The 13,125-nt window shown below is 45.0% G+C and overlaps 1 protein-coding gene across 5 annotated transcripts in view; it reads left to right on the forward strand.

Moving 5' to 3' along the window:
- LOC107393474 (E3 SUMO-protein ligase ZBED1) overlaps positions 1-13,125 on the forward strand; it is a 42,050-nt gene that overhangs the window by 15,021 nt on the left and 13,904 nt on the right. For 4 of the 5 annotated variants that reach the window (XM_054743907.2, XM_054743908.2, XM_015971861.3 and 1 more), the window contains exon 2: positions 7,164-7,492. In XM_054743907.2, coding sequence (XP_054599882.2) covers positions 7,164-7,492 — 329 coding nt within the window. Of the gene's footprint in view, positions 1-2,369; positions 2,763-7,163; positions 7,493-13,125 lie in introns of those variants that run through there. The other variant, XM_015971847.3, reaches the window with a different exon arrangement.

Genomic DNA, 13,125 nt, shown 5'->3' on the forward strand with positions numbered 1-13,125 from the left:
CAACTGTGATGTTTGGAACACGCACTTGGGACTAAAGCCTTATTTGTACTTCTTGGTCAGCTCAGCGAGGGAGAGATGCACATGCACCGACAGAGGCGTTTTGCTCTCGGACTTCTCCGTCCGCTGGGTCACATATCTGGTCCACAGTGGTGTATCTGCTATTGTGTTTACATCGTTTTAATGTATTTCAGAGACTTTTAAACAGTTTGTTCCACATCCACCTCTTCAAGCGATCGGCACCTCTAAACTCACGCTTGTTGTCTTTTTCGTCTACAAATAAAACTTGCTGCATATCATTGTACTCCTACAGTCACGGGTGAATAAACGTTCATACTTTTTCCGCGAGGCATGTGTCAGTCTGCTCCGTGTCTGCTGCAAAATATCTTCCTAATTTTGAGGGGGAAAAGGTGGTGCTGTTGACGAATTTACAGGAAGCAGCGTCCTGACCAATCACAAGCTTGCGGTCTCCATTACTTTCAATGGATAGTTAAAAATCTGGGGATGTCTCCGTCACCCTCTGTTAACTGTGTGTGTGTGTATGCACACACACACACACACACACACACACACACACACACACACACACACACACATACAGGTGCTGGCCAGTAAATTAGAATATCATCAAAAGGTTGAAAATATTTCAGTAATTCCATTCAAAACGTGAAACTTGTACATTATATTCATGCAATGCACACAGACCAATGTATTTCCGATGTTTATTACATTTAAATTTGATATTTATAGGTGACAACCAATGAAAACATCAAATCTGGTATCTCAGAAAATTAGAATATTCTAAAGGCCAATGAAAAAATGTTTGTTTCTCTAATGTTGGCCAACTGAAAAGAATGAACATGAAAAGAATGTGCATGTATAGCACTCAATACTTAGTCGGGGCTCCTTTTGCCTCAATAACTGCAGTAATGCGGCGTGGCATGGACTCGATCAGTCTGTGGCACTGCTCAGGTGTTATGAGAGCCCAGGCTGCTCTGATAGTCGTCTTCAGCTCCTCTGCATTGTTGGGTCTAGCGTATTGCATCCTCCGCTTCACAATACCCCATAGATTTTCTATGGGGTTAAGGTCAGGCGAGTTTGCTGGCCAATCAAGGACAGGGATACCATGGTCCTTGAACCAGGTGCTGGTGGTTTTGGCACTGTGTGCAGGTGCCAAGTCCTGTTGAAAGGTGAAGTCTGCATCCCCATAAAGTTGGTCAGCAGCAGGAAGCATGAAGTGCTCTAAAACTTCCTGGTAGACGGCTGCATTGACCCTGGACCTCAGGAAACAGAGTGGGCCAACACCGGCAGATGACATGGCACCCCACACCATCACTGACGGTGGAAACTTTACACTGGACCTCATGCAACGTGGATTCTGTGCTTCTCCGCTCTTCCTCCAGACTCTGGGTCCTTGATTTCCAAAGGAAATGCAGAACTTGCTTTCATCAGAAAACATAACTTTGGACCACTCAGCATCAGTCCAGTCCTTTTTGTCCTTGGCCCAGGCGAGACGCTTCTTGCGCTGTTTCTTGTTCAAGAGTGGCTTGACACACGGAATGCGACACCTGAATCCCATGTCTTTCATGAGTCTCCTCGTGGTGGTTCTTGAAGCGCTGACTCCAGCTGCAGTCCACTCTTTGTGGATCTCCCCCACATTTTTGAATGGGTTTGTCGTCACAATTCTCTGCAGGGTGCGGTTATCCCTAGAGCTTGTACACTTTTTTCTACCACATTTTTTCCGTCCCTTCGCCTGTCTGTTAATGTGCTGGGACACAGAGCTCTGCGAACAGCCAGCTTCTTTAGAAATCACCTTTTGTGTCTTGCCCTCCTTGTGCAAGGTGTCAATGATTGTCTTTTGGACAGCTGTTAAGTCAGAAGTCTTCCCCATGATTGTGGTGCCTTCAAAACAAGACTGAGGGACCTTTTAAAGGCCTTTGCAGGTGTTTTGAGTAAATCAGCTGATTAGAGTGGCAGCAGGTGTCTTCTATATTCAGCCTTTTCAGAATATTCTAATTTTTTGAGATACCAAATTTGGAGTTTTCATTAGTTGTCACTTATGAATATCAAATTTAAATGTAATGAACATTGGAAATACATTGGTCTGTGTGCATTGCATGAATATAATGTACATGTTTCACGTTTTGAATGGAATTACTGAAATATTTTCAACCTTTTGATGATATTCTAATTTACTGGCCAGCACCTGTATATATATATATATATATACACACATACATACACACACACATATATATATAACACACACACACACATATATATGTATATATATATATATATATATATATATATATATATATATATATATATATATATATATATATATATATATATTACAAGTTTGGTAAGTACCTTCCTCAGTAGAAATTAATGCAATGGTTGCGAATGGAGACCTATCCAAGATGGCGGCTGGCCACTACGGAAGCTCCATTAGGCAGCGCCAGTCCACGGGGCGTGTACGTATATGGTGTCTGTGCTGCAGCCAGGCTGCAGAGACTTGGGCCGCACAAACATGGATCTGATCGGGAAACCAAGAGGAAAGTCGCTGGTGTGGCTCTACTTTGGCTTCAAAGCGGACGAAATGGGTCGACCGCAGAATGCCGAAGAGGCTGTTTGCCGTTTGTGCCGAAAAATAGTGCTAGCGAAAGGCAACACCACCAATCTGAGGAGTCATCTGAAGCGTCGACATCCAGTTGAGTTTTACGCGAGCCTTATGACCTCCGGACCGCAGCTAGAGCATCAAGGTAATTTTATGTCGCACCCAACGCTCTTATTCGGAATAATATTTATATAGAAGCAAGTTTTTGTATTTTTAAGACGGACACAAGTTTACACGAAGCTAATCATGTGGCTGGGCTAAGGCTCGTGTTGAAGTTGCGTGGAAGTTTAAGTAAAATAGTTATCGACCTTGAAATAAGGTGTGTGGTCTTGTTGTTTTCGTTCTTGACGCCACATTTCATGCCGTGAAGCGTATTCGTGCCCTTTCACCATTTCGGCCAAGCCTCACAAGTGGCCCATTCCTTCGGGGTTTAATGGCGGAGCCTTTCGTTTCGTGTCGGCTGTTTTTCCATTTTTTCGCATCAATAAATGGTTCGATACTGAGCTCACTGGAAATGTCTGCTTGTAATAAAAATTGACATTTCTCTCTTAACGATTGAGTCACCCTTGTACGCATGCGCAGAGGAAACTCAAACGGATATGCTGCTTTCTCCGACCTTGTTCCCATGGTATCAGATAACCCGTTGTCGCGCTGCAGCCCATGTGAATAACTTACATGTCCGAATACGCGCTGTTCCGGTCCTGCTAGGTGATTTTAGACCACAGCGCTGCATTTACAAATCATTTTCTAGGTTTCATTGCGTTTTTTTCTTGTTATAATGGCTAGTGTGAAACTTCACAAAGTGTACAGTTGACAAGTTTCTGCATCCGTTTTGGGGGAGGAAAGTGCTTACGTATTTTCAAAATAAAAGTAGCGGAAATATTTAAAGTACCTTTACAAAGTAAGACACGGTTATGAAACAAGTAAATAGATGAAATATAATTGATAAAATAAGCACAATCTTAACTGTTTTCATAGATAATTTTTTTCAGTTAAAGGTTACATATTATGAAATGACTTTTTTTAAAAGTCCCATACTCATCACACGTTGATCTATGTGAAGCACTTTGGGATTTTCTGTTTATGATGAGTGCCATATAGATAAAATGTACTTACACTGGTGAAATTCATCTCCGCCTTAGGCCCGTCCTCGTGGGGAGCGGTGAGCTACAGCTGTGGCAGTGTTCGGGAACTATTTGGTGGTTTAACCCCCAATCCAACCCCTTACACCTGAGTGTCAAGCGGGGAGTCGTTGGGTACCATTAGTCTTTGGTGTGACCCGACCGGGATTTGAACTCCAGTCTCCCAGCCTGATTGCGGACATTCTACCATTAGGCCGCTGAGCTTTTTTCAGTTGTTTTCATGCTGCAGTTGAGAATGTGACTGCTTTAAATCTGCACCGGTACCAAAGTGGGAATTCTGACAAATCACTTCTGCATTGGGGACAAAGCACAGCTGTAAAAACCACGTGTCCTGTCCACAAAGATGTACTTAATGGCCAGCACAGGATGTGTGTCTTAGCCAACTGTCAGTGCACACCGGGGCAGCTGTGGCTACATCGTAGCTCATCCCCACCAGGTGTGAATGTGTGAATGACTGATTGTGTTGTACAGAGCTTTGGGGTGTTCCGGGACTCTAGAAGGCGCTATTTCAAATACAGGCCATTTACCGTATTGTTTTGTAACAGTTTTTGTCGTGTTAACTGACCACTGTCTGAATTTGTTCTTTAAATTTACATAAACTGCTTTAACCTGGACTGTTTTTGTTATTTGCTTAGCTGATTTTGCTAAATAATCTGTAAAATTACACCTAAAACTGTTTGGGATTTATAGGGGCCCTGTCACCATTGCTATGAGACTTTATGACGGGCTATTACATAGACAATAGGCGCTGCATGACTTAATATTTTTTAGTCGACAGTCAAGTAATGAAAATCAAGTCGACTTTGACTAGTCGTTGATGACGTCATACACCTGAAGCGGGTTGGTTCGCTGGAGTTTTGGACAGTTAAAGTTGCGCCCACATTGTCTAAGTTAAGCATCTCTTCTAACAACGGTAGTTTCTGCATCCAGCTTCAGCCCTCTCACCCCTCCCTCTTCTTCAGGCCTCTCCCCCCTTCTCCCTGCTTCAGCCCTCTCACCCCTCCCTCTTCTTCAGGCCTCTCCCCCCTTCTCCCTGCTTCAGCCCTCTCCCTCCTCTCCCTGCTTCAGGCCTCTCACCCCTCCCTCTTCTTCAGGCCTCTCCCCCACTCTCCCTGCTTCAGCCCTCTCACCCCTCCCTCTTCTTCAGCCCTCTCCCCCCTTCTCCCTGCTTCAGCCCTCTCACCCCTCCCTCTTCTTCAGGCCTCTCCCCCCTTCTCCCTGCTTCAGCCCTCTCCCTCCTCTCCCTGCTTCAGGCCTCTCCCCCACTCTCCCTGCTTCAGCCCTCTCCCCCCCTCTCCCTGCTTCAGCCCTCTCCCTCCTCCCTCTGCTTCAGGCCTCTCCCCCCCTCTCCCTGCTTCAGCCCTCTCCCCCCCTCTCCCTGCTTCAGCCCTCTCCCTCCTCCCCCTGCTTCAGCCCTCTCCCTCCTCCCCCTGCTTCAGCCCTCTCCCTCCTCCCCCTGCTTCAGCCCTCTCCCCCCCCCCTCCCTGCTTCAGCCCTCTCCCACCCTCGCCCTGCTTCAGCCCCCTCCCCCTGCGCAGCGGCCGCAAACTCACTGATGCGCCAGCGGCCTCTCAGAGTTCCTGCTGCTCTAAACATTAAAATAATTATTTCATATCCTGTTCCTCACTTCTGATTACCTTCAATGGTGTCTGAAACGAGCCGACATGAATGATCGTGTGTTAAATTTGTTTTTGAGGTGGCGACACCTGATTTGATAATGTTACTGTGGCCGTGCTCAGGACGCAGATGTCTGGAGCGCGTCAACAATCAGAGCTTTGTATGCGCACGCTGGTTAAGGTTAGGATGGGGGTGAGGGGAAGGTTAACGCCGGGGACACACTGGCCGCGGAAGCGCCGCGAAAATGGGACCGCCTTCATTCGGCGCCCTTGTTAAGCTATTCTATAGACCACATGGGCCGCCGAAGCGCCGCGAATCGCCTCGCGCCGGCGCTCCAACCCGCGCCGTGCAGCGATCATTTCAGCGTTGGCTCTATTTTTTTCGCGAGCCGCGGGTGAATCGCGTCAATTCTGGCAGGAAGTCAAACCTAGACATAAGAGGCAGGCCGGTAAAGTTAACAAAATAAAGCATTTCAAAATAAAATTCCGCAATAGTCAAATGTGTTCGTAATCAGACACTGCAGAAAAACCACACACACATACACACACATCGAACTTGTGTGCGTGTGTGACCACGTGAAGGGGGGAGTGGTTTTGGGTGTCTTTTCACCAGAGCAAACAGGACAGAGAGGCAGAAAGTCTGAGGCAAGCAGTTAAGATGGATGACTTTAAATGAATTATGGAAGTTGAGAAACACAAGGAGCTGTACGACCCCCGAAAAACATGATTATTTACGTACCCATGTCGGAAGAAACTGCTAGGATACAGCTGCAGAATTGGAGCGGGTTCCAAGAGATTCAACTGGCAGAAACAACTCATACCACAAGTTCACACACACACACACACACACACACACACACACACACACGCACGCACACACACACACACACACACACACACACACACACACACACACACACACACACACACACACACACACACACACACACACACACACACACACACACACACACACACACACACACACACGCACGCACGCACGCACACGCACGCACACACACACACACACACACGTAGAGGAAAAGTGCTGAGAAAAGGCAGAGAGGAAATGGAGGACACCAAGTGTTTAAAAGGAAAACTACAGCTGAGCCGAGGCGCGCCTCGACTGGGGCGCGTCTGATCTGAACTGAGGAGCGGCGAGCAGCAGCCGAATTTCATGAGCGATTCGCTTCTCGGCGCTTCCGTGGCCGGTGTGTCCCGGCGTAAATTGCAAAAGGGTAAAGGTCACAATTCGGTCAAATGTCCGTTTTACGGCGGGCGTCAGTACCGACGCTCTGGCACAGCGCATCGCCTCCCTACGCGCAGGGGCTCATCACCTGCTGTCTTTTCCGAGGACGCCATCTTGTCGGTCATTATCACGTGACAGCGACTAGTCGATGACAGGCATAAAAATTCACTATAGAGCAGTGAAGTCGACTAGCTGATACAACCCCTAGTAGACAACCAGGAGAAGTTTAATAAAATGAATCAGAAAAAAACTAGACTGAACTTTTAAAATAATAGAAATGTAACCATTGTAAAGCTGGCCCATGTCTGTTCACTCTTTGAATAAGTTGTTGCAAAACATTCCAGTAATGAAGATGTTTAAAGAACATTTCCGTAAAAATGAAAAAATGCAGACTCGATGAACAAAAGAGTCAAACTTTGCTACAGGATTAGCTTAATCCTGTAGTCTGTGATCCTACACCAGAGGTGTGTTAATCCTCCAGCATCAGAATCTGGCATTAATGTAATCATCACAAACATTTCTCCTTTGTTTACCACCAGCTCTGGATATCAGCCATGAAGACATTAGTGAGGACGTGCCGTTTCTCCAGCCCCCTTCCAACTCTAATTATGTCCCAGATGCGGTGGTTCCTCCTGGGGAGCCGTGGCTCCGTGGGGGCCCCTTCAGGGCTGTGCTGTCCCTGCCGTCCTGTCTGTGTCTGTCCAAGCTCAATCTGCCTGGAACATCCAGTCCGGGGTCTTTGGGTGAAGAACTAGGGGAGATGAGGGTGTACGCCAAGTGCCAGCTTCAGCAGGGGGTCATGTTTGGACCCTTCCTGGGGGACGTGTGCAAAGGACAAATACCAAACAACCTGAAGTACGCCTGGGCGGTGAGTAAACCGACACCTGTTGTGTTACAAACTAGGGCTGCACGATATTAGGAAAATGACATTGCTTAATATTGCGATATCAATATTACTCACGATAAATGAACAAATACTAAAGTATGCAGTGTTGATGTCGTCTGGCGTGTGACGTCTGCTCTGGGTTCAAAGCAAACAAAAACTAATGCATGAATTCCATTACAACATAACATTTTTATTGAAATAATATGCAGCTGCACCTGCTACTGTATTAGCAGCTGCTACTGTATTAGCAGCTGCACCTGCTACTGTATTAGCAGCTGCATCTGCTACTGTATTAGCAGCCGCACCTGCTACTGTATTAGCAGCTGCACCTGCTACTGTATTAGCAGCTGCACCTGCTACTGTATTAGCAGCTGCACCTGCTACTGTATTAGCAGCTGCATCTGCTACTGTATTAGCAGCCGCACCTGCTACTGTATTAGCAGCCGCACCTGCTACTGTATTAGCAGCCGCACCTGCTACTGTATTAGCAGCCGCACCTGCTACTGTATTAGCAGCCGCACCTGCTACTGTATTAGCAGCCGCACCTGCTACTGTATTAGCAGCTGCACCTGCTACTGTATTAGCAGCTGCACCTGCTACTGTATTAGCAGCTGCACATGCTACTGTATTAGCAGCTGCACCTGCTACTGTATTAGCAGCAAAACAACAAACTGCATGCATGCAGTTTCTCAGTGACTTTAAAACATCACCTCCACCATAAAACTTTTTCTGATGCTCCAAATACAGAAAAACATCCCTTACCAGGGTTTTAGAATAAATAGTTTAAATGTTAAATAATAGTTAACATCACTTAAATGCAACAGCAAATTCTCTCATTGCTACTGAACATTTTCTCCACTTATGTGGTTATGATATAAGGATGTTGCTGTAATTGGGAAGTGAACTGTGCTGGGCCAAACTAGGAGAATATTAAGATTTTTTGAGGGAAAGAGAAAAACAATTGTCTACCTTTCAGAAGAGGAACTGGCAAAAAAAACTACATGTAAAATATATGAAAACGTTTGTTTTTAACCCCAAATTGAACAAGTTTACCTGGATCTTAAAAAGCAGCTCAGATGATGAAACTGCAACTATGATTCTGATAACAAGCTAACAAATTGAACTAGCTCCTCTAAGATAACCGGCTAGCAGAGCTTCTGACTGACAGTTTATGTGCAGCAGCAAATCAACTATCCTGATTAACAAGGTTATAAAAGCTCATAAATGAAAAATCACTTTGATGTGTGGGGGAACTTTTCCAGGCCCTCTTTAGCAGGGTGGGACTGGGAGGAGAGTGCTGTAGCCTTTTAGCTGGAAGCTAACCGGAGCCTGGGGCTAATGTCACCACCCGGTGGAACACTAGCGACATGAAGGGAGGTGGGTTGGTTCACCGGCACGTGTCGGAGTCAGCCCGGTTATTATCAGCTGCTTAACGACACCGAGCGGACTCGCGTTCACGTTTGAAAGCAGCGCTGATTCCAGAAACATCAGCACAAAGTGCGTTCGTTGCTCTGAGCCAGCATGACAAACAAGGGAACGGCGCCGCTGAGGGCTGCTCAATTAATCGAATTTTAATCACTATTACGATCTGAGTTTTGAACGATTATAAAAAACGAAACAAGCCGATTATTTGCTCCTCCCGCTTGCGCTGCCCTGAGTTGCAAATGAAGCGCTCCTCCCACAGTGTTGCCAACTTAGTGACTTTGACGCTATTTCTAGCATCTTTTCAGAACCCCCCTTGACTTTTGAACTTAAAAGTACCTAGCGAACACCTGAGAAACATCTCTGGAAACCCTTAGCTACTTTCTGGATAACTGTCGTCGACATTTCCTGCAGGTTAGCTAAACACTCCGCCTGTGCTCCGGACCGTTCTTCAGGACATTATAGGAAAGGGAATGATGTAGTGATGTGTCAGTCGCTACAGAAACAGCTCTCGGAGCCGGCTCCCTGTTGGATTAACCAGAGTGAGTGACACACACACCGCACCTGCGGACTCCTGAGCCACTAAAAATGGCTAAATGTGCGCGTGCGGCTTGCTAAACACACGTGCAGCTTGCCCCGATTGCTGTGAGACCGGGTGGGGGGTTGGGGGGTGCAGCTGTGGTTGGGACAATTATTTCATTAACTGATGGACGACTTGTAAATAAATAGTTTATAAATAAGATAGAAATAAGTTCCTCACGCTGATAACTAATGACTAACCTCTCTGAGGACACGGTGCTAGTGCACTCTCCTACAGCACCTTGACACGACTAAATACGTATTATGCAACATTTTGTGAACTAGGGCTGCAACAAACGATTATTTGGATAATCGATTAATCGGATGGGGTCTCGACACGATTAATCGATTAATCGGATTACATGGGGAAATTTTTAAAAACTGCTAGGGAAACGTTATTTCTCTCCTTCCTTCACTTTATTTAACACAACATTATTAGAAAACAGTTCAATAGCAGAAAAACAACATGCCATCACCTAAATTGTCTTATAAGGTGTATAGACAGATACCCTAAGCTACATCTATCTGTGACCTAAAATGCTTGGTCCAAGTTAAACAGCTTAAGGGCAATTCTCATCTGTTTTGTTTGATCTCATCTGTTGACATTTATTTTAAATGTAATTAAACATAGGCTGTGAATTAATCAAAATTGATCACTATTTCCAAAAATGACTGAAAAAATACCAAATAAAACAAAAGTAAATGAATGCCATCCTCCTTGCGATGATGCCCTGGGCAACTGCCATAAAGTCACATCAAGAAATGCTGCTGATCATTCCAATGATCCCAAATAGACTCACATTAGGCCACATGAAAGCAACTGAACCCAAAAATATATTAACCAGTATATAACTGCACTCTCACACAACACGCCTGCAGCAACAGTTAGGACTCCTCCCTCCCTTTTAAAAGCGTTTTTGCTTCTGAGGACATTGTGGTTGTAAAACCACATGCTAGTAGTCTGGCCCCGGTGTGATCAACCAGTTTCTGCGGGAATGTGACGGCGGAACCAGGGCCAGATTAACACTTTGTTGTACCCTGGGCAACAATATTCAAGGGCACCATCATCACGACCCGAGGATCACCATAATGTGGTCACATACAGAATATTTTACTGTAATATGCAGTAAATATACTCCTTTGACCCACCTCGTGTGGACTGACCAATGAGGAGAGGGTCTTAACTTGAGGCCCTCTCTTCATTGGTCAGTCTGCATGAGACTGACTCTCAACTGACGTTCAGTCGTAGGCAGCGAAGCGTCTCTGTGCAGCGCAAAAGCCCGGGTGGACAGTTTGTTTAATAGGGTGACCATATTTCCATTTCCAAACAAGAGGACAGGGGATCTGTGCCTATGACGTCACACTATGGCAACGCCACACAAACCATGTTGGGACCCATTTTTTGTAAGAACTAAATTAATATCAGATTCTGCCAATAAAAGGGCTCTAAAACAATTCATATGTAAATATTTTGCATATTTAATGCAAAATCTAATTTTTCTGCTTTAGTGCTGCAACAAGGTTTTATTAATAATAAATTATTATACCTTTTGTTTTACTACAGCATCGATAAGCTTCCTGTGCACAGATTATTAAGGATGCTTGTTTCAGCTGTGAGATTAGACGATAGGATCAATGAAAAAATAAGTTGTCACACACTCCATGGAAACTTTCAGAGAATCCACAAATAGTGGCTTTCAAATGGTTTTGTTACTTTTTGCAAGTTTATAAAAGAAGCACATGAGACAGCATGTCTGATAATTTAGTTTTTCATCTGATAATATTAGAACATGTCAGTAATGTCTGAGGGGCTTTTATAAACACCATATAACTAACACTCCTGGAGAGGGTATGAATTACACAGAGGCTTCTGGGGAGCCCAGTTATGGGGGGGGGGGGGGGGGGCATTTTGCCTTGGCCCCCAAAATGTCTTGAAACGGCCCTGGGTGTGTGACTGAGTTTTGAAGGTGATCTGAATTGTATCAGATGTATAAATATGACATGTGTATAACTTATTGTTTTTTACTGGTAAAAACGTGTAGTGGAGATAAATCTACCTACATTTTACTTTTCAACACTTTGTTTTGTTTTCTTGTTTTTATTTAACTATTTTCCTGTCCTGTCTGTCTCTCATCTTCCTGCATCTCCTCTTAATTCTCCAGAAAAACTGCTGCCTGGATTCTTACCTTTTCACCTCATCAGTTACTTTTGAGCAGATCAAAGGTCTCCTGACCGAAAAGCGCAGACCGCGTTTTCGATGCTGCGTGAGGTGAAATCACCACAGCACAGGTGATGAGCTCCGCAGTAGCGCGCTTCAGGCACAAATAAGACAGAAAATAGAGAACATGTGCGGACATGAACGATCGTGTGCTAATTATAGTTTTTTGGTTGCGCCACTTTGATAATGGACCGTGCGCCGGAAGCAGCCGCCTGGATCGCTGCGCAACAACGCGGAACCGGTTCGCAGCAGCGCAAGTCTGCAGGCTCTCCCTCGCGCTGATCTGCCGGTACCGGCTCTCCCTCGCGCTGATCTGCGGCTCTCCCTCGCGCTGATCTGCCGGCTCTCCCTCGCGCTGATCTGACTTGCTCTGGTCTGCGCGCAACGGCGGGCGGGAAGGGGGGTGGGCGCTTTTGGAAGAGTTGTGCGACACAACGAATTGATGACGCAATTCGTTGCCAACGCTTTTAGTAGTCGATTTTCATCGAATTCATCGATTCGTTGTTGCAGCCCTATTGTGAACATCAATTTATTTGCATTTATTTGTTATAAATGCCACTGTATAATTCTTGCTGTCAGTATTTGCAAGATATTGGTATTTGGGTCTGTACTGGTTAGACTTTAATGAGTTAAACCAAGGTCTTTAGCCCTTGGGTCATAGACTATGAGCTATAAGTATATCAGTCTTTTTATACTGGGGATCAGGAGTTCTTTTAGTGATCATTTTGTTTCTTACTTTTGTCCTGATTGTGCCCTGAGCAATTTTATGACTGAATAAAAACAAATAAAATCAACATAAATTGAAAAATTGTCTTAAATAATCGTGATCTCAATTTCAGTCACCATAATCGTGATTATTATTTTTGCCATAATCGGGTGGTGCTTTCCATCCTAAGGGTCTACGTAGGGGGCGGGCGTATTACGTGAACAGACCCATCTGATTGGCCGCATATCAGAAAGGCTACATTTGATTGGTCAAATAATACTTCTGCGTAAAAAACAGAGCTGGTTTACAAAAAGCTGATGTATGACACGGATGGGAATGTTTGAACCAATCATTTATCGCCGTTTTTGCCGTGCTTTGCGATGGGCCTATCACACGTCCTGTTATCCCGATGATGATAATTTTTCGATATATTGTGCAGCCCTAATACAAACTACATTTCTCCAGATGTGAGACGTTGAAAAGGACACGTTCTCAACAAACGCAAGAATTGACACGTACTTTTCTAATTTATAAAAAAAAAAGTATATAAGTTTGAAATCTTTAGATTTGGAGAGACGATTTAAGTAAATCGTGTCTGATCTGCTGGTTGTGTGTGTGTGTGTGTGTGTGTGTGTGTGTGTGTGTGTGTGTGTGTGTGTGTGTGTGTGTGTGTGTGTGTGTGTGTGTGTG

This window comes from Nothobranchius furzeri, chromosome 6 (genome assembly GCF_043380555.1).
Source record: "Nothobranchius furzeri strain GRZ-AD chromosome 6, NfurGRZ-RIMD1, whole genome shotgun sequence".
NCBI classification, from domain to species: domain Eukaryota; kingdom Metazoa; phylum Chordata; class Actinopteri; order Cyprinodontiformes; family Nothobranchiidae; genus Nothobranchius; species Nothobranchius furzeri.